Genomic DNA, 20,976 nt, shown 5'->3' on the forward strand with positions numbered 1-20,976 from the left:
TAATAGACTTAGGGAAATGCATATTTTACTTTCCATGACATTTGTTCTTCAGTTAAAACTTTAGCACTTGTTTTTGAGTGTCTCCATGGGCACCATTATCTCTATGCTGGTGCAAAACAGCTGCAGAACCATTCAAGTCAAAGAAAGAAGAGGAACTAAGTATCTCTGTCAAAGGGACACAAATTAGGAAGACTTGTTCTCTCTCTCCTGCTTCTGTAATATCCATCATATGAGTTAGTGGGCAAATAATAGTGCTGTTGTATATTCTTTCTAGAACTTTATTACCAGTTAACTGTGACTACTTGATTGAGATGGCTGTGATACATTTGGGTTTTGTTGCTAAAGGTAGTAACTGACACGTCTTTTGATAGAAAAAAACACTTGCTCTTCTTGTGACGATGGTGCCTCTAGCTCTGCTGTAGACCAGCCATAGGCTGTGTCTAATAAGTTTGTTTCCCTTCTTGTCTAGAAATATGTGTATTTTTCCTTGTTTTAGACTGAGGTGGGGAAAAGAAATAATGCATCATCTGCCCCAGAACTCATGTGGAGTTCTGTTTTTAGGACAGGGATAACTTAAAAAATATTCAGAAAACATTAAAACTCTTTACTATTTGGAGTTCTAGTATCAGAAACTAACAAATCCCCCTCTACAAAGACAGAGGGGAAAGAAATTTGTGCTACCTTCAGTTAAAAACAGCTGGTTCTTTCCCCCTTTCTGCCCCTTTGTATCCAAGACTGTGGAGAGGTAAATTGCATGCTTACAGAAAACAAGGGTATATGCAAGACAGGTAGAAAGAATGACAAAGCATTTCTTTGTGTTCTAACAGAGACAGGATTTGGCCATTTTCAGCAAAATAGTTTACTTGTCTGAATCACACCTTTTGTTAAGATGATTTTTCTTATTTGTTTCTGTGAACTCTGTAGGAATCATCTTAGACTTTGTTTCCTGAGGCAGAAAAATAAGCAGCCAAAACTCTTGCCACTCTGAACTGTGGTCTTTCTGGGTACTTTATTTGAGACTGTCATCTTTTTATGTTTCAGAATTTGTCTCGATCTGCTAGACATTGTCCTGCCTGAGATTCTGTGATCTTGCTCCTGTATTCCAAGGCAAAATAAACCGTTTCTGAGGTTCTAGTGAAAATCAAAATAGCCAAAATCGTGTCTGCTCCCTGGTGATAGTGCTGTCCACCAAATATTAGGAGATTTTTCTACCTATTGTTGCATTTTCAGCATTAGTTTAACCGTTGGCATCTAAGAAATTGTTGAGCTCTGTCTGCTGCTTTCTAAGACTGCTACTAGATAATGCTCTCCAGGAGGCAGGTCCAGGCCCCCTCTGTGTGACTGTCACCTGTGGTTTGCAAACAGAAATTCTAGTAGTGCAATGAATAGTCACGTCCTAGGTTTGCATGATGACTCTGGTCTTTTCCTTGTCCTTTCTTTTTGTTAGCTATGCATTGTTATGACTTTGGATGACTAGCTGCTGGACTTCTTCTGTAAAGGTGCTGTGTATTTCTGCCACCTCATTGTATCACTCTGTCTCTCTTTGTTTCCTTTTCATTAGATCTATGCCATGTTCCCCTAGTAGACCAACACCCTAAGATCAATCCTAGTTCTCAAAAACCTCAACTAATAATTGAAGTAATTGAAAGTTAGGGTATCTGCTGTTAGGTTTATTGTCATGTTCTTCTTTGGAGTAAATGGTGTGTGTCTCTGACCTATACTCCAGATGACAGTCAATCACAAATGTTAATCAGTAGATATTGTACATAGGTACAAAATTTTATCAGATGGAATTGTACTAATTTATTTGGCAGCAGATCTATGAATTTTTACCAGGAATTTCACAATGAGCTGTGTATTTCAGATTCTTAGGAATATAACGGAATAAATACCATGGTTCCACATAAGAAAAAGAAATCTTAATTGTCCATTACACGTGCAACCTCTTCCATCTTTTGAATTAGTAATGTGATAGAGGAAAAACAAGATTCAGCAAGTTCTGGTGAGAAATTCTTTGTATTCCCTTAATTTCTATGCAGTTCAGATATTTCTTTCTGGAAGAGAACCCTGTTGTTTATTTATTTGTGGAAATGTAATCTCCCAAATTATTTCAACACTCATACCCTTTGAAAAAGGCTGGTGATCCTCTGTTGGGTCCTCTAATAACTTTGCTGGAGGAAAACAGTGGTAAAATCCATTTTACACTCATGCCTCAAATATGAAATGGGTCATGTATAGAAACACCTCAAAATGCTGCTTGTGTAATACTTGGGAAACTGTGCATACATTCTGGATTATTTGGGGTAGTCCTTGGAAACCAATCTTTGTTCTTGAGTCCCAAAGAAAGTCTCTGGTAGTAATCGTTCCCCTGTACTCAGCACTGGTGAGGCCACACCTGGAGCACTGTGTCCAGTTCTGGGCTCCCCAGGACAAGAGAGACGTGGTGCTACTAGAGAGAGTTCAACGAAGGGCCACAAAGAAGAACTGGAACATGCCTTCTGAGAAAAGGTTGAGAGAGCTGGGACCATTTAGCCTAGAGAAGGCTCAGAGGGGATCTTATCAATGTATATATTAATAAATACCTGAAGAGGAAGTGTAAAGAAGATGGAGACAGGCTCTTTTCGGTTGTGGCCAGTGACAGGTCAAGTGACTTTCCAAAGAAAAGTCAAAATTGCTGAGCAGTGGGGCTTCTGGAGTTGGAAGTTCAGTTTCAAAGCATCAGGATTTTGATTACGAACATTCATTTGTGATATTCTTCCCACATGTAAATTCAAATAAAAATAATGTCATGTAAGTCTATAGTTAAGGAAATTATTTTTGAAATTATTCTTTCTTGAGGAAAATGAGACATTGAGAGTAAACTGTGGGTTTTTTGATATGTAATGGAATGTTTACTGCGTAACTGTCAAGGTTTGATTGCAAAGGGCAACAATAAACTGTGGCAGATGCTTTATAAAGCCCCTCTTCCCCCTAGTCACCCGTTTTCCCACTAGGGAGAGACAATAGGAGGAAAAGAGAGACAGACTAGCAAGTTGGAAAAAAAAAGTTAAAAATGTTTTACTAATTCTACTAATAAAATAGAGAAAATAATACAAAATATACAAAACAATATTTTGAGGGACTGATTATTTGGTTTTTGGTTTTGTTTTTCCCAAAAGAGTTTGGATTTGCAACTTAAAAATCAAGTATTTTCCTTATCTTGTTTTTAGGCTTATATGGTCCCTTGCTGTCCCATCCCAACAGATGGGATGAGAGATGAGTTAACTCTGAACGTGACATGCGCCCTGACTCAACAGATGAGATCAGGTGTGAGTTAGCTCTGGGTATTTTTGTGCAGTGAAGCTAAGTGAATGACAGACAATCACTCTGGTGGTCCAGTTCAATTATGAATTTACTAAAAATACATGGTGCAGTACAAATTACAGCGATTAGTGACTTGGCAAAAGTATGTTATCATATCACAAAACTTAATACATTGACAACTTATGTTCAAGAAAAAGGAAAAGAGAGAGCGAGAAGGAAAACTAAGATAACAGAGAGAGAGAGAAAGATATCACCACTCCACAGGTACATCGGTCCCGTGACAACCTCTGAAGAGGGGGGACGTGTTGAAGATTTACATGCTGTCACCTCATACCACGCGAGTTTGTTTTATAAACCAGTTTATTTACACGCAAGATAGGAGAGGGCGGTTCATCTCCTCCCTCTGTTTGCTCTTCATGCTAATTAGGAAGACTTCTGGAAATGGGTCTGGGATCTTCAAACTGCGGGAAAGTTCACAGTACTGACCAGAAGCGAGTTGATTTGCCCATCAAGGGTAGCTGTTGGTTCATGGTTTCTTCTGGTAGTTGGTTGTCCATCAGATGGCTCATCTCTCTTATCCCAATTAGGCCATGAGACCTTTCACAGCAACACTTAATTTCCTTTATCTTACGAGGTGTCTGCCTCCATGGCCATAAAACCTTGGGAAAGATAAGATGAGGTGTCATCGATCTTTTCCTCGCAAAGTAACAAAACCCAGATGTTTAAGGCATAACATAGCCCTTTGTTCTGCTAAGGATGGGGGGAATGCTTCAAGGTTGTCACACATGCTTGTTTTGTTTATTCTAGAGCTAAATCTGTCTACTCTCACTATGTCATCTCCAGATATTCTTTAAGGGCATAGTCAGTGTATTAACCTCCATTAAAAAACTCATGACTTAATGGGACTTAAATTCTGTTGTAATTGAACTAATCAGTTCTCCTGTGACCCTCTAGCTCAAGTATCTTTTGACTGTCTATCACTCAAAATGGCATTTCTTACAGCAGAAGCAGTTGCTAGGACAAGAAGTACAATAGTTACTGGCCACTGGATTTTATGCCATGGTTCACAAGGACAAGGTCACAGTTAAGCTCTGTCCAGCTTTTCATGTTAAGCAATCTCGCATTGTCAAATGCTTAACAGTCTGGAGGGAAGACGCGTTCCTATCTTAAATCGATCAGAGGGAGAGAGAATGATCTGCTTTTTTTTGAGGAAAACCAAGTATTCTTGGTAGTTCTAGAGCTGTTCTGGAACATATGCTGTACCAGACATGAGGATGTTCTGCGAGGGATTTATTGTCAAATTTTCATTATTGAGAGCTTTGTGTGTTATCTTTTAAAAATATCTTTTGCTTGGATTTGGTTTGATAAGATGAAAATATTTTAGGAATACAGAAGAAAATATTTCCTGGATTCAGTTTTGAAATTTCACTGGAGTGTGCCAGTTGTTTAGTATGCCTGCATACCACTGAAAACTTTATTTTTTCAAATAAGAACTACATGAATAGAAATACCACAAATATCCAACCAGAACTGAACACCTAAGACATACTGGAAGTTGATTAAAGTAGATCGATACAGCAAGGAGCTACAGGCTTATGAGCTTGCCTTCATGCATCAAGCTTTCCATAGCCAGCAGTCACATCACCTTCTGATGTGATTCTGTCAGCACTTGCAGGGTCAGATCAGGTCAATACTTAAATGGGAAAACATCTTGATGCTGTGGGAAATTCTTCTCTTGATCTGGAACTTGGCTCTTTTTCTCAGAAGTAATGTGACAACATGAGGCTGTAGGACTATGTCAGAGGAGAACAGGAAATATAACAAATGGCTTAATAATATTTGATAATTAAAATTTAAAAAATATTTTATATAGAAATTTTGAGGTCTGCCCTAATCGTTTAGCTTTTCCAAGTTGCAATCAATGCAGTTATGTTTCTGATTACCTATCTTTTCAATATTTTAATTTGTTGGTCATTCTTGTCATATAGATAGCAAAGCAGATTATGTTCCTGGCTGATTTTTAACAGCATTATGAAGTGAACTTATTATTCTGTTTACAATGTTATTATTACAGTGATATGCACTGTCTAGCAGTAGCTTAGCATATTTGAATAAAATAATTCTTTTGAAGGATTTGCCTGAAGTCAAATGTGGTGAGGTTTTTTTAAATTTATTTTTATTTTTTTATTAGATGCAAAATTTAAAGTTTCAGTTAAGACATAAAATAAACTTCAGGGGTTTAAAAGTTAATTATTTAAGAGCTGATTTATTTTTTCCCCTTAAGTGTTTTAGATTGAAAAACATAGTATGCAAGTTCTATCTGACATATCAAAAAATGAGTTTAGATTTTACTGTAATTACTAACATGAGCACTGTAGGCTTTTCAAAAAACATACATTGCTTGAAACAAAACCTGAAATAATTATAAAACCTTCCCCAAACAACAAAAATTATAGGAAGTTATTTCTAGTTTTATGTTATCTACAATTTTGAGTTTTTAAAGTTTAAGCCGACATTGACATAAGGCTAAAAAAGCTGGAGAATTTAGTTTTATGTTTTATAGTATCTGAAGGGTTATTTTTTACTTTAAAGTGTAGTTTACAGAGTTTTTCAAAATATTATTATATCACTTACAGAGTTACACTTGTGATTTAGGACAGCAATTCTGTCTAGCATCAAGGAATTTAAAAGAATAATAATTTATTCCTCAAAAGTGGCAGAACTGTTTAATCCGGACTGATAAGGATCAGTCATATGCTCAATTTAAAATTCATTTTTCTTAAGATAGCCTTAAAATTTTAATGCTGTTATAGTATCATCAAGGAAATTGATTTATTCACAAGATATTTGACTTGGAATAGCGTGTTGCTTTTGGTATTTTCACCTGGTAGACAAAGTTAGTGAGCACTTCAAATAACTTGAGAAGAAAAATGAATTTTCTTGAACTTATGTGGCACAGTGTGAAAGTTCCCCTGGCCATCTTAATAATTCAGTGGAATATTTACCCTAGATGCTATTGAATGTTCTCTTCAAAATACATATGGGCAAGATTTTCTGCACAGTGAGGTTCTGGTGTGAGTGCCGTCTGGTGTAGTGTGGACTTTCCCTGATGCATCAATGAAGCACGTTACAGAATGTTATAGATACATAGAAATCACCTGCATTAGGGCACACATTGCTCTGATTACTCACATGGCTACAAAGGACTTTCATTTCTACAAGAAATAACCAATATCATTATTTGTATTGCTGTTGTAGGTAATGTGGTAGTAAAAGACTTTCAAAATGGACTGCTCGATTTGCAGAGAAGAGGTCAGAAACAGCCAAGTTTGCCTTAACTCTTAGTGACAAAAGAGGTGATTGAGTTTTTAAGCCACATTTACAATACCTATCAGTTATATATTGCAAAAGATAGGAACCACGAACAATTCCATTGTGTGTACCATCTGACAACAAATCCCTGGAACGTTTTTGGGATTGACCACCTTTATTTTAGTTTCAGGTTTTTGTCTTTCTGCTTCAATTTTGGTCATGAAAATGACAAAAATGATGTCAGCATTACTAAGAAAGTGGACAAACTTTGTTATTCTATAGTAGCTGGTATCTGAGTTGAATGAAATCGCTCTTGGAGACATCTTCATCAGCCTGTGAACATGAAGATAATCTGTCCTTTGAAGACCTCATCCTGACATATCTATTATTTTGGTGATAGGTGAGATATTCCACTTCTATGCCGCATTAAAAAAAAATATAGTCTTTGTGTGACCATTTCTGTTAGATAAGTAGTTTTTCTTGTTATTTAACCTAGCTGCTAGCGGATACTGATATTATTAAATCTCTAAAGAAATATTAGATCTCTTCTGCAGAATAATTTTCCTTGGCCTAGTTGAAAAAGACTTTCTTTTAGCTGACAATCCTCATTACCACGGATAGGCTTCCTGGTAGACTCCTTTTCCTTTTGAATAGGATTTGTAAGCTGGTGCCTGATACTTATCCCTCTATGAAAGCCCTGGATATTCAGATGTTACTTCGGAAGATACAGTGGACAATCCTTCCAGCTGTTTTCCAGGGTTTTCTAATTTCATATCACTGCTTGATTTTCTAAGCTTTTTCAGAGGAGTTTTCTGTATTGTGCCTATTTGGCCTGCAGACAGGATGGATCAAGATGTGTATCTGTATGCCCAGATCAGTCTGATTCTTTTGCTTTAAAAACATGCATTGCTTCCTCTCATTTTAGCTGCCCTCTCCATCCCCCATATTTTAATTCCCATCCTAACAGTGATGTCCAACTTCTTTTTGCTTAAATATTCATGGGGTCATCCTTGACAAATATTTTTGGGGCCTCACTTCTTGGGAGGTAGCTTGGTATTGTTTGTGGATTAGCATTGTTTTGCATTGGAATGATGTTCCTGTGCTGAAAAGCAGTGGGTTCATACAAGGGGAGTAATAACTCCTCTTGAGCTGTGAACTGAAATGCCTCTTTTCCTGGGTTGAGGTAAAAGCCAGTTTGTTCACAGGAATTTTTTACTTTAGACCATCCAAATACAAACTGGATTACTAGGTTTTAAGATAGGTGTGTGGGAATAAAATAATCTTAAACATATGCTTTAGATTACTTCCAAGAGGTTTCTCTGTGTTCATTTCAGTTTATGAACTGAACTTTTGCAGGGATGTGTATCCAGTCTCAGAACCAGGGCCCCTTTTCAGGAAATATTCACCCTCACATCCTTTTGGAACAACCTGTGCCTAATCAGTGGCTGGTGGGTAGGAATTGTGGCTGGCACAGGAGGACGCCTGGCCAGACCCTGGCATTTTGTTCACATGCAAACTTCTCTCTTCACAAGGATTGCTGTGACTTCAAGTTTCTTGGGAGGTTGAATTCAGAAGTCAAGAGAAATGTGCTGTAACTTTGGAGAGAATAATGACATTTTGAACAAAGTGATCAGCTTTATAGGTACCACAAGTGGTACTTGTGCTAATGGGTTATCCATATCTGTGGCAGAAGACATGGAGGAAAATTTTTCATTTGCCTTTTACATTATGTTGACTGTAGGATGTATTACAATTTACGGTCTGTGGGCTTCATACTATTTAACATAAAATTAGATATTTAACATAAAATTATAAGTAAATCAAATGCTTGATTCAGGTTAAGAATTCAACTGAACAGAGGAGAAACAAAACTGAGGCAAAGGACCGAAAGTAATAACAAAGCAAATGTTTCCAAGCTGAAGATCATGTTTACGAAGTGCTGCTAGTTTAGTAAAATCATTGTATTCTCTCCTCTAGCTCACACTTGTCACTTCTGATTATGTATTGTATTTTTTTTTCTACCAGAACTGGAGAGTGAAATTTATATATATGACATGATTTTATAAAGATGTTCTAAAGACTAGATGGAAAAGGATCACTTCATTGCTTTGCTTCTTTCTGTTTTGGTGGCACATTTCTTCTGACTAAATGTAGTTGGATATAATGTTAAAAATGACAGCAACCCTTCAATTTTCTGAATTATAGGGTAACTTATTTTAATGCTAAAGCTCCTGAAAATGCCAGACTGTGATATAGGTTCATGCAAACATAATACATACATACAATTGGGAAAAAAAAAAAAACAAAACATACTTAAGGGTAAAAGTCACTTAAAAACATTTACACATTTTAGTTGTTTGAGTGGTGGTGAGATGTCTCCATTTTATCGAGACAGCATGTGCTCAGAATGAGTGGATTAATTCTATGTTTTGGTTAGCTGACAACTGTATAAACCCTCTTCTGACTTTTAGAACTGTGTTAATCCTCGTTCCCTGCTTATAATCCCTCTACAAGAGCAAGCAAGGTGAATGATGCTTTATCTTAGATCAAGACAAAGCATTTGACAGCATCTGGAAATTTCCTGAAGGTTTTTTGTGGTGAGTGTGACATTCTAAGCTAAACAGTCTTCCAGAGTACATAGGGAAATAGGAAAATTTGAAGAACTAGTAAATGTTTGGTTTATTAGTTTTTTTTTTAGGTCGAGGTTGCACTTTAGATGATATTTGCATTTTAGTTATAGGTTTCTCTTTTATTTATTGCTTTACCAAGTGCTGTTTTCTCCACCATAGAAATACCATAAAAATGAATAGCCTCTGGAACATTATTCAGTAATAAATTAATTTACAAATAATTGTAATTTTATCTTTCATAGGTTACAGAATATGCTTACATTAATGAGTGTACGTTACCATACCTCATTGGGAATAGTCAACTGGATCACTATTCTTAAGATAAACATAATGTGAGAACAGAAGAGGTGCATTTTCTTCAAAGTGTTGCTCGTGAATGCTCTTTATACATCTTCTCATTTTTAGTGGATTTTAATAACTAAGTTTGTGAGCCCACATGTGCAACAGCTTTCACTGCCTACCAAATACGCATTGACCTTGGGGTCGCTCTGCTATTCTTAACAGTTCCCCATGCTTCTTTCCTGTTTTGTTTGTGCATCTGGTACATGTGGGGTTTTTGTTTTAGCAGACACTCTTTCATGTAAATAGTTATGTTCTGTGGCCTCCATCACATTTTTTTATTAATAGCTTTTCTAAATGATGGTTTAGATATTGTCTGAACTTTAGGTGGTATCCTGGCTCATTTCACCGTTCAGGGCATGAAGTTACATTCCGGGGTGGTGAATCTGAGACAAGTGTTACAGGTGTCCTTGACTTTCCTTTTCTGTAGGAAAACACTTCTGACTAACACCTGCAAAATACCTGTAGGCTTGGTGTTCTCAAGAGCTCAGAAAGAAACCTAGCTTATCTGCAGTCTCCAGGGGTGGCAAGATAGAAGATTGTCTTGGTGCTCTCTTCTGGTCTAAAACTTCTTGGATGGGTAATGAAATACAATCCATTGAAGCACAGAATATTGTGTTTATCTCAGCTTATTTCACTAGCAGCTCTATCACTGCCATCTTCCCACCACTCCTTATTTTAAGCCAACTGCTAAATTTGTCAGGGTGACCTTACTACATAAAAGAAAAACCTTCCAAAAGCTGTTGCTATTCCATGACTCCACTCTTGAACATTTAGATGATAAGTTCTCATGTATTCAGATGAGTTTTTCGTAATATATCCCACAGGAGAGAAAACTCAATTGGTATTCAAACTACTTGTTCAGAAATATTATAGAAAATTGTATAATCTGTGATTATTTTTTTTTTTGCTATGTAATACCAGAAGTTCTAGTATAAATTTCAAAAATAATAGAAGGAAAATTAATCTGTTAGATAAAAACTGTTGTAAATCTTTTATGGAGAAGAAGCAAACAGTAATGACTGGATGGAGAGTTGTTTGAAGGGTTTTACTGTGATAGTGAAAGATTAGAAACAAGAAATTTTGTACCTCAAGCAGGTTTAATTCATGTGTAAGGTCAGAAACATGCCAAATAATTTCTTCTGGAAATAAATTTTTGAAATTTTCCAAGCTAAAAGATTTGGAGTAAATGCTTCTTTGACCTTAAATAATTTCTAATTCAGGAAATGGTGCAATGAGTTTTTGTGAACTGAAAAATGGGAGTGATTAGAACTATGATAATTTTTGTCATGCAGTTATGTTTCCTAGCCTGTATTCTGCTGAAAACTTTGTTTGAAATGAAATCTGTTCTGATTTTGTAGCCATACTTGTCTGTGTCCACACAATTAAGTGGCTACAGCATGATAACCTGTACTTAAGCAAATTAAGTAGTTTCTTAGCTTGTAAACTGGTTAGAATGGGAAATCAGAAATTCCGCTTTAATTTTGGGCTGCCTCCGTTTTTTAAATCTGTGATCATTTTGTAGGTTTGTACACTTTTCACCACTTGCATTCAGGAGTGAAGAACTGGTTTCTATCTTTGTGACTGACAGGTCCAAACCAAATAATTGAACAGTGTTTGCAGATTCGTTAAGAGATCCCTTTCAGGTCATCAGGTGTAGTGACACAAAGGAGCTGGACTGCCTCCTTCTTCAGTTATTGACAGCTGATTGCAGTACCTTTACTTTGTGCAGATCTTTCTCTTCTGTATTATTTTTCTCCTTTTTTCTTTTCCTGTTGTTGTTGTTAAAGAATGAATCTTAAGACCTTGCAGTGTCTCATGAGGAAAGAAGGAAGTGGGATATTCTTTTCGGTGGGATTCCATTCCTTGGTTACCTTCAGGCTTTAGTATGCCTTGTTATTTTACCATTATAATCAGAATTGCTTCTTTTATGTGAATAGCTAGTGAAAGATAACAGGACTTTTTCTTAGCACATTTCTCTCCAAATCATATTGGCGTATATGAAATTTCTGACTTTTCCGTGAGAAGAGTTTTTTGCTAGGAAAATTCAAGTAAATTTGCTGCCTTCTTTTTTTAAGGGACATGTTAGAAAAGAAACTTTCCTCAAACCTGGTGATGAAAATGTCAAGATCATGTAGAATTTGGAAAAATACCATCACCTGCTGCCCTGTCAAACATGAGTTCTCCTATTGGCACTGGAAGAATCATTTGTATTTGAAAAGAAGGGGAATATTTTAATCTCCTCTAGAGATGGTAACTCTTTTATTAGAATGCTTAAGTCAATCCCTTCCTTAGCAGTGCAGGACATGACTAGGCAAGGCAAAAATAGGCATCTACGTAAACTGTCAAATAGTTCCCAGAATCTTTTTCCTCAGTTTTCATATCTGAATGAGTGGGGAACTTTGCATCAGTGTTACTGTACTCACCCTTTCACCCTCTAACTATTTCATTTTCTTTGAAGTCCATCTGGCCTTTTTTTTTTTTTTTTTTTCCCTTCTACTGGGTTTTGGAACAGATAAGAGCCCAAAGGGATTTTCAGAATTCTCCATATTGCTTATAATGTTTTTAGATTAAAAATAAATGCTTAAGATCTGAGAGGAGAGAATATGGAATGATAATAAGATAAGCTGCGTCTTGGAATAATCTATGTACAGTTTTAGTCCACCCTCCCTGTCTCCAGTTCAGACTTTCTTACTTTGAAGCTGAATGATGTATGATTTAAGGAATCTTCAGAAAGCTGTATTTGACATTGTTGATGCCGTGACAGTAACTATGTGGAAGACCCAGTAGTGATGCTCCGTGATGAGTACTGCTTTGTTTTCTCCCCGGGAAGTAAGCATGTTCTGGCTTGTTCTATTTCAATTTTGATGAGAGGTGTTTGCTGATTACAGCTCTTTCTGCTTTAACAACTTAATATGACAGAAATGGTTTGTAGTTTCCCCAGTCATTTTTTCCAGGGAAATATGTATAAATGAAAGCAAATAAGAAAATATCCACAACTATACATAAAAAGTCTGTAAACATACAATAACAATATTCTTCTGTATTTATTAATAGAAAAAAACCAGTTAAAATTAACTCTTAATTAATACATATCTGAGATGCGGTTATTTTACTGCAGTATTCTTTTGTGCATTTTTACTGGTGCCCTAGATTTGTGAAGCTCAGGAGTAGTCACATGAATATATTCTTGGATTTTCATCCAATATTGTTGCTAAGGAAACATCATCTTTAATACTGTATCCTTGTCTGCAGCTTGTCTGTATTAATCAATGCCTGTTAATGCTCAGCATAAACCAAGTAAAGATAGAAAAATCTTCATTTCTTTTCTAAACCAGTAGTTTATTGTAGACTCTTCTCCTTCAGGATCCCCTGCCACTACAAACCTCACACAAATTGGAAGCTCACGTCCATGTCTCTAGTCTCTTCCCAAAGAGACACAGTATGGACAATTTTTATGCTTGCTTTTTTTCTTTTTCTTTTTTTTTTTTAATAGGCTGCCATTAATATTTAATATCCTTAATCTAACATAGGTACTGTACCGTGCATGGATCTTGTCAAAATGGTGGGAATGCTTATGTGCTACTCTACAAGGGAAAAATAACCTTTTCTGTTTTAAGTATAGAAGAGGAGTTTGAATGCACTAAATTGAGAAACATTCTCCTTTTCAGTATACTGTTAAAACTGTAATACTGTATTTCAGCGTGCTTTGAATATCTATCTAGGAAAAGACCTGCCATTCAGACGTAACAGTGGAAATGTCGGTTCTCTACAGGTACAGATATTTGGTTTTGTTGCAATAGTGGCAGGTAGATTTTTTAGAGGCTTTTTTATAGCCAATTTCAAAATTAATTTGACTTAGCAGTGTGTTAGCCCAATTCCTGCTTTGTTTCATGGTCACGTTTGCTGTTTGGACATTTTCTTTCATATCACAGAATCATAGAATGTTTGGGATTGGAAGGTACCTCAAAAGATCATCTAGTCCAATCCCTCTGCTGGAGCAGGAACACTTAGATGAGGCTACACAGGAATGTGTCCAGGCGGGTTTTTGGGGATGACCTATTAGAGAGCAGCGGAGGGAAAAGGAACCTGGGGGTCCTGGTGAACAGCAGGCAGCAGGTTGAGCATGAGCCAGCACTGTGCCCTTGTGGCCAAGGCCAATGCCATCCTTTGGTGTATTAGAAGCGGGGGGGGGGGGAGGGGGGGGTGGTTAGTAGGTCGAGAGAGGTTCTCCTTCCCCTCTACTCTGCCCTGGTGAGACCACACCTGGAATATTGTGTCCAGTTCTGGGCCCCTCAGTTCCAGAAGCACAGGGAACTGCTGGAGAGAGTCCAGCGCAGGGCAACAAAGATGATTAAGGGAGTGGAACATATCCCTTATCTGATTCTTCAGCGACACTATATTAGTTCTAACATCTGTTCTTGAAGAGCCTGGATCAGAAAGGCCAGAGGCAAGCAAGAGGGCCTGAAGAACTTATCTCATTAGTAATATTTGTTTCCTTTTTTGGACAAGCAGTGATATCTCGTTCATCAGCTTAGTCATCCTTCAAGGAAGAAGAAAGCAGTCAGGGCCAAGGTTACAGTCTAGCTGCGTGGGCTAGATGCAAGCACAGTTTCAGCAGTCTAACCTGGATAGGTCATCCCAGCTTTTGTTACCAGGCCAGTAAAAAGAGCATGAGTTCTCTCCTTCTGAGAGCTTCTCTTTCTACTAAGTAATCTCCCAAGGAGAAAAAATGCAAGAAGATCTGTTTTAGGAAGCATGGAAAGAGTCAAGGGACTGCTATTGCTTTTACCATCACTAAGAAAAGGAACTGCCACACTTATTTACATGATTTTCATATGAACTGAGAATGATACCAAGATGCATTTCCTTAATATTAAAGTCTTGGTTATTATTACACCCATAGGGTACCATGCAGAATTCCAGGTCTGAAATTTTGAGTTCTGATTGAAACTCAAGGATTAGACTCCAGTTACAAGCAATCTGGAGACTCTCTTCAGTTTTTGCTTTGGATTATGAGTGATTAAGCAATCTTTACAGGCATAGCAATTAAAAAATATAGTCTCTTGATCTAACCTCTGGAGTAAAAGCACTGATACAATTAATGTTCTCAGGAACTTTCGTTATTAAAACGGTCCTAAGCAATGCATTGTAAATAGCTTCTTAGTGCAGAAAAAAAAATATAACTAGAACGGGTGCCCCGAAATGGATAACCATAAAGATTTGCTATCCAGGGTCTACATTGATCATGGGCATAATGCAGTTAATGGAATCAAACAATGAGTGCCAGCTGTCTTTGGATACCCTGGGTCAGATCTCCAAGACCCCTCTACAGAGGTGTTACTAGTGTTTTGCTATTGGGGTGGTATTCGCAGTAGTTGCACACTGTCCATTCACTTGGGCCCTGAGGACAGGCAGAAAACCCTAAGTGTGCCTCAGCTCTTAAAACAGCTTCCAAATCTGTTGGTGTGGGCTCTGTGGATAAGCACGCTGCCCCCATCTGTTGTGATAGCCAGTGAGATAAAATACTTGCAAGTAGTACCTTAATCTGTCCCTCACTCTTTGGCCTGGAAGAAATGGTGAGGGAAGGTGTTTTCAGGTAAGTATTTCTATAGCCACTGCCAAAATCTCTGCTGTTCAGTTCTCCACAAATCCCTGCATATAGGCATTTTTTAAAAAAGCTTCCTGTTTTAAAGTATTTATTGTCTATTTATTTTCTTCTCTTCTCCTTTCAATGGCTCTCTGGAAAGGTTGTTCACAATTTACTATAGAAACTGAAGTGATAGGGGAAGGGCATTGGGAACTGTACAGTGTTGTATGTTAAAATACACGCTTTGGATCTTAATTTGTGCTTCGTTATCCCATATCAAGGCAGAATTAGAGCTCAGTTGTTAACACAGTATTTTATATCAATATATAGAAAGAACTAATACTATGATATTTCTATTAGTTATTATTTGGCATTTATTAACTAGAAAAAGAGGAAACATTCTATATTAACCTAATACATTTTGAGTGGAATTAGTTGGCATACTTGGTCTGGGACAATGTTCTCCTGGCCCTTGGCAGTGTCTTTACCATTGTCCTTCCACCTCTGATGTGTTGTGTTTGTCTGGTCGTTAGTTAAAAACACGCTAAGCTAATTTTTGGTTGCTTTATTGTCCATGTGATCTTATCTCTCTCTCTCTGTGGTGTCATTGTAAAAATTAGATCCTTTCAAATGCAGCATCTTGTTTCCTCCAGAGGCTTTTTTCCGTTTTCCCCATGTGTACACCATCTGCCTGTGTGTGCTCTGGGAGATGTGCAGGTGTTGGTCAGGATTAGGTGGCAAAACTGAAGTGAAATGTGAGGTTTTGCCTACTGGATCCTTCCTGCATTGCTTTTTAATTATGAAGTTGCTCTGTCAAATAAAGAAGGAAGGGTAGAACCAGAGAAATAACTCTGGAATTGAAGAGGAGGGAAATGTTTGTTGCTTGATCCTGGTACAGAGGATAATGCAGAGTAGTAAAGAAGAGGAATTCCCACATAAAAGTTGAAAGGTCCAGAGGCTCTTAACCTTTTGTAGAAACTTAGAAGTGAAAGGTTCCTCTCAGTGTTGTGCATTTAGAACTTGTCAAGCAACCAACTGAAATGCTTTATTGAAACAGAAAAAAATATAAAAGCGTATCATGTGGTATAGTATGAGTTTATGAAATATTAAGCAACTTGTAGCATGGTTTTCTCTTGCTCTTTTTGTATATAGAAAATGTATACATCTGTTAATTATCTTGGGCATTTCTTCTATGTTTATAGACTTCCCTTGTCTCTGCCCTTGAAAGTTCATGTATCAAAACCTGTGTACAAATGTAAGATCAGCTTACCATTTCAAAGTACTCAACCTTTCTCATTTCCAAGTGATGTTGAGAAGATAAATACATTTAGTATATGTTGTTAGTGGTTTTGTTCACCAGTCTCTCAAGATGATTCCTCTATGATTAGTTAGGGGAGAAAATGTTTTAGTCAGATAGCCAACTTTTGAAATTTTATCTTCCTGACTCACATGTGTTATTTCTCACATAATTTTGGCCTGCTGTACCTACTCTGTGTAGAATGTCATCAAGAAGCTTGGTTGGTTTTGTATTAGAATATATTCTTCTTTTCTATATTATGAATTATGAATCTTCAGACCTCACGTCCACCTTTGCAGCTTGCTTGCATAAACGAAACAAAACAAAAAACTCGCTTGCTGACTAACATGCTTTCTAGCTTGGTCCCAGATTTGACAGAACAGTTGTGATGATCCGCTATGGACTTTAAAGGACTCTGAAATATGAACTATAAGAAAACTCTCTGCAATGTTAACTGCTGCCTGGCAGAAAGGGATCTGGGGGTGTTGATTGACAGCCAACTGAATATGAGCCAGCAGTGTGCCCAGGTGGCCAAAAAGGCCAACAGCATCCTGGCTTGTATCAGGAATAGTGTGGTCTACAGGACAAGAGAAGTGATTGTCCCCCCTGTACTTGGTGCTGGTGAGGCCTCACCTTGAATCCTGTGTTCAGTTTTGGGCCCCTCATCATAAGAAAGACATTGAGGTGCTGGAGAGAGTGCAGAGGAGGGTGACGAAGCTGTTGAGGGATCTGTAGCACAAGTCTGATGAGGAGCGGCTGAGGGAACTGGGGCTGTTCAGCCTGGAGAAAAGGAGGCTGAGGGGAGACCTTATTGCTGTCTATGATTACCTGAAAGAAGGTTGTAGCATGGAGGGTGTTGGTCTCTTCTCCCAAGTAGCAAGTGATAGGACAAGAGGAAATGGCCTCAAGTGGTGCCCGGGAAGGTTTAGATTGCATATTAGGAAAAAATTCTTCACGGAAGGGGTTGTCAGGCATTGGAACAGGCTGCCCAGGGAAGTGGTGGAGTCACCATCCCTGGAGGTGTTCAAAAGGCGTTTAGATGAGGTTCTTAGGGACATGTTTTAGTGCCAGAGTTAGGTTAGGTTATGTTTGGACTCGATGATCCTGAGGGTCTTCTCCAGCTGAAATGATTCTATGATTCAAAATAAAGTATTCCTAATTGTTTTATATTGAACTTAATACATATAAGATAGTCTTCAGTCTCGCTTCAGTTTAGTCATCTGAAGTCTAGTCATAACATGTAGTCTGCAATAGTCATGCTTTGGCTTGCAGTACCATCAGTGGAGAGAGAGCATCAGAAGGCTGTTCAGTCCTCTTGTAAAAAGGACTTCACACAGCACATGGAATGAAATACTTCTGGAGATGCGTATCTCTCTCCGTTGATGATAGATGTGTAGATAGCTAAACACTAACTTTTGTTGTCTGGTCTGTCCTTTTTGTTTTTAAATGTTAAGAAATAGGGAAAACAGGTATTTTTTTTGTGCATGAAAATCTGACCTAATTTAATAAACTCTGCATTTGGGACAGAGGATTAATGACTGTTCTGCAATTAGTTTAATTGGAGAAGGCTTGAAGATTCAAATTCAAGAAACATGGTGGCATATACTGTATCGAGGGAATTTTAACAGCTATTGTGGCATCTGTGATACAGAATTACTTGTTAATATCTACTATCAATGGGAAAATATTGTAAAATAATTTTTAAGGAAAAATATTAATGCAGCCAGCTAGGCAAATGTAAAAGTTTAATGTAAAAATATTTTATCTTTTTCTTTGGCAGCCTTGCTTTGCATCCTGAACGTGTGTTGGTGGCAACAGGTCAAGTTGGAAAAGAACCATACATCTGCGTGTGGGACTCGTACACTGTGCAAACTGTATCTGTTCTGAAAGATGTTCACACACATGGTATAGCTTGCTTGGCTTTTGATTTAGATGGTCAGGTATGTAATGAATATTCTTTTTTCGAACACTTAAATATATTGGTTTTGTGTCAGAAATCTTGTTATGTAGCTTTTTATTTTTTTAAGCAAGTGTATTCACTCTGGTTTTATTTGCTTATTCTCAAGTTGAGGGGAAAAGAGTTGGCATTAGTAGTAAATGACAAATATTCACATTTGGCAGGAAAAGTATAGCTTCAAAGAGTTTTGAGTGAAACTGAGGTGTTGGAGAGATTGTCGTCTGTGGGATACAGTTCAGGGCTACACCAAGGGGCTGGAGATAGTGGACATCCCTTGTGCAGCGATGTGTCTTGTGCACAAAGTGATGGCAATCCTGCTCTGTTACTGATCTTGACCTCCAAATGTCTCCAGGCAGTATCCCCTTCTCTGTCATGCATTTTGCATGTGTTGGTGGCTCTCCACGTTTTGGTTGTTTGTTCAGACTACTGTATCCTGGATTTAAGAGTAAAAAATAAGGTTTTATTAGATTATAATTTTGTTACTTCAAAACATTCTCTGAGTAATAAGTTGGTTCTCAGAGCTCCTACTTAGAAGAGAGATAATTTTTATCAGACGCCTGCTTCTATGAGTAGAGAGGCTTTCTTCATTGATGTATTAGAAATGCAAAATACAAACTAGGTTACAACTGAAGGTATATTAGCCATGGAAGTCCTCTCTGCCGTTATGCTCTCCTGGTCTTATGCAGCACTTCTTCCCCTCCCACTCAGCCTTGCAATGACATATTCAGATTTAGCTATATTCTCAGTTCCTTTTGCTTGCTAAAAAGGTCAGTGTCTGTTGCTTACTATTGCTTTCTCAAGTGAGGATGTACTGTTGTAGACACCAGTTGCTGTCCTTATTAAGACAGTATCAAATGGAGTTTTGTTGAACACAAATAGAGGAAAGCATAGCTGTAACTTGTTTCTATTAAAACATGCTGTAATTGTTGTAGGGAGGGTTTGAGCTTTTTGGAATGATCTGGAGATTTTACCATTTAGGTTTCTCATTGTTTAGGGAGTCAACTTGCAGAGTCAACTTCTTTCTAGAATATAATTTGTACTTGACAGGAATATCTTTTCTCTGTGTTACTCTTGTAATTTCCTCACTTGAACAGCCTTAATAATTTAAGGTCAAAATGTATCTAATCAGAATTGAAATCCCCTATCTCTTTTTTAGAGTGCAGTTATGCATCCCCAGTGTATATTGAACAGTGTAGATCTGTGGTTTGTTCTAGGGGTACCCAATACTGATTCTTATGTTGAAAGCCATTAATGGTCAGAATTTAGGCTGTCCACTTATCTCAGCATTTCCAGATGATCACCTTTTTTGTGGCATTTGTTATAATTTTTTGGTCTCAAAGGAAAGCCGGATACAGGTTTTTCAAGATCTGCGTATCCAAAATTGTCTCCACATGGAAATACAGTAAAACACAAATTCAGTTTGGAAAGATCTGCAGAATAGGTTTGTTTACATCTCGCCTATGCTTTTAAATCCAGATTTGTCAGAGTGTCTGACCAGGTTATTTTAGAAGGTTTAATGTTTTATGTTAAGTGTATTTATTTGATATCATTTCTGTTATGTGGGTTTTTGATTTAGTACAGTGATACAGCAATATATTGAAATTATAACACAACCAGTTGCAATGCAGAGATGAATCACAAGAAAAAAATGTTTCCTATTACCGGTCTCTATATGATCAGTGTCACAGTGCTGGGCTTCTCCAGTCACTGGGAAGGAATATGTGGATTGCAGTGAGGTCAAGCTCCTTGCCCTCCTCAGAGTGGTGGCGTTTTTGTTTGTTTGTTTGTTTTGTTTTGTTTGTTTGTTTGTTTTTTAAAATTTATTTAATGAGTTGTTCAGTTTTTATCCTTCAGATTGGACTGTGCCACATAACACACTCTCCTCCCCATGCCCAACTGGTCTGGCTAGCTCAGGAAGACATTCTTTATTCTTTGTTTATTATTCTTTGTTATTTATGTTAACATAATGATGATTCCCTGGTGCAGCTGTGTTATCCAACCCCAGGGTTACCCTCCAGTCTACCGGTGTTGAGAGGAGTTCAGCTTGCTTTATGGTACATTCTTCCCTGAGTTTGCTGGGTATTTTTGCTCTTCTCTGAGCTCCACTCCACTGTGGGGTGTGCTGGTTGTTAAAAAGATTTTCTAGTTCTTAGGAGAACATAATCTAATTACCATTTTTGAGAAATCAGTGGATTGGTTTACGTCTGGAAAGGCATCAGCCAAATTTTTTGTGATGGATATGCAGTAGTTGCAAATCTGGTTTGCATTTACGCCTCTCATTCTGCAGTAGGACTAGAATTGAACTGCGTGGAAGTCTAGCTGGAATTGAAACTGATGTTCCTTCTGAGAATGTTTTCAAAGATGCAATAAAAGGTTGGACTTTGCAGTATCTGAAAAATTTAAGTTGGCATTAATAAATAGGGAGCATGGATAGCAATTGTATTTAACTTGTTTCTTTTTCTTCTCATAATCTTGGAACTTTTCAGACAGTAAAGAAATGATGTCGTTTGGAATAGGTTTCTGTCTTTGGGAAGAACTTTACTTATGT

General features: G+C 37.5%; 1 protein-coding gene across 8 annotated transcripts in view; it reads left to right on the forward strand.

Moving 5' to 3' along the window:
* EML5 (EMAP like 5) overlaps positions 1 to 20,976 on the forward strand; it is a 115,965-nt gene that overhangs the window by 5,174 nt on the left and 89,815 nt on the right. For all 8 annotated transcript variants that reach the window (XR_010472827.1, XR_010472828.1, XR_010472829.1 and 5 more), the window contains exon 2: positions 18,252 to 18,411. Coding sequence is in view for 5 of the 8 variants with exons in the window: in XM_065063719.1 (XP_064919791.1) it covers positions 18,252 to 18,411 (160 nt within the window). In the remaining 3 variants the exon portion in view is untranslated. The remainder of the gene's footprint in view (positions 1 to 18,251; positions 18,412 to 20,976) is intronic.

The sequence above is a fragment of the Columba livia genome, chromosome 5 (assembly GCF_036013475.1).
Source record: "Columba livia isolate bColLiv1 breed racing homer chromosome 5, bColLiv1.pat.W.v2, whole genome shotgun sequence".
Taxonomy (NCBI): Eukaryota; Metazoa; Chordata; class Aves; order Columbiformes; family Columbidae; genus Columba; species Columba livia.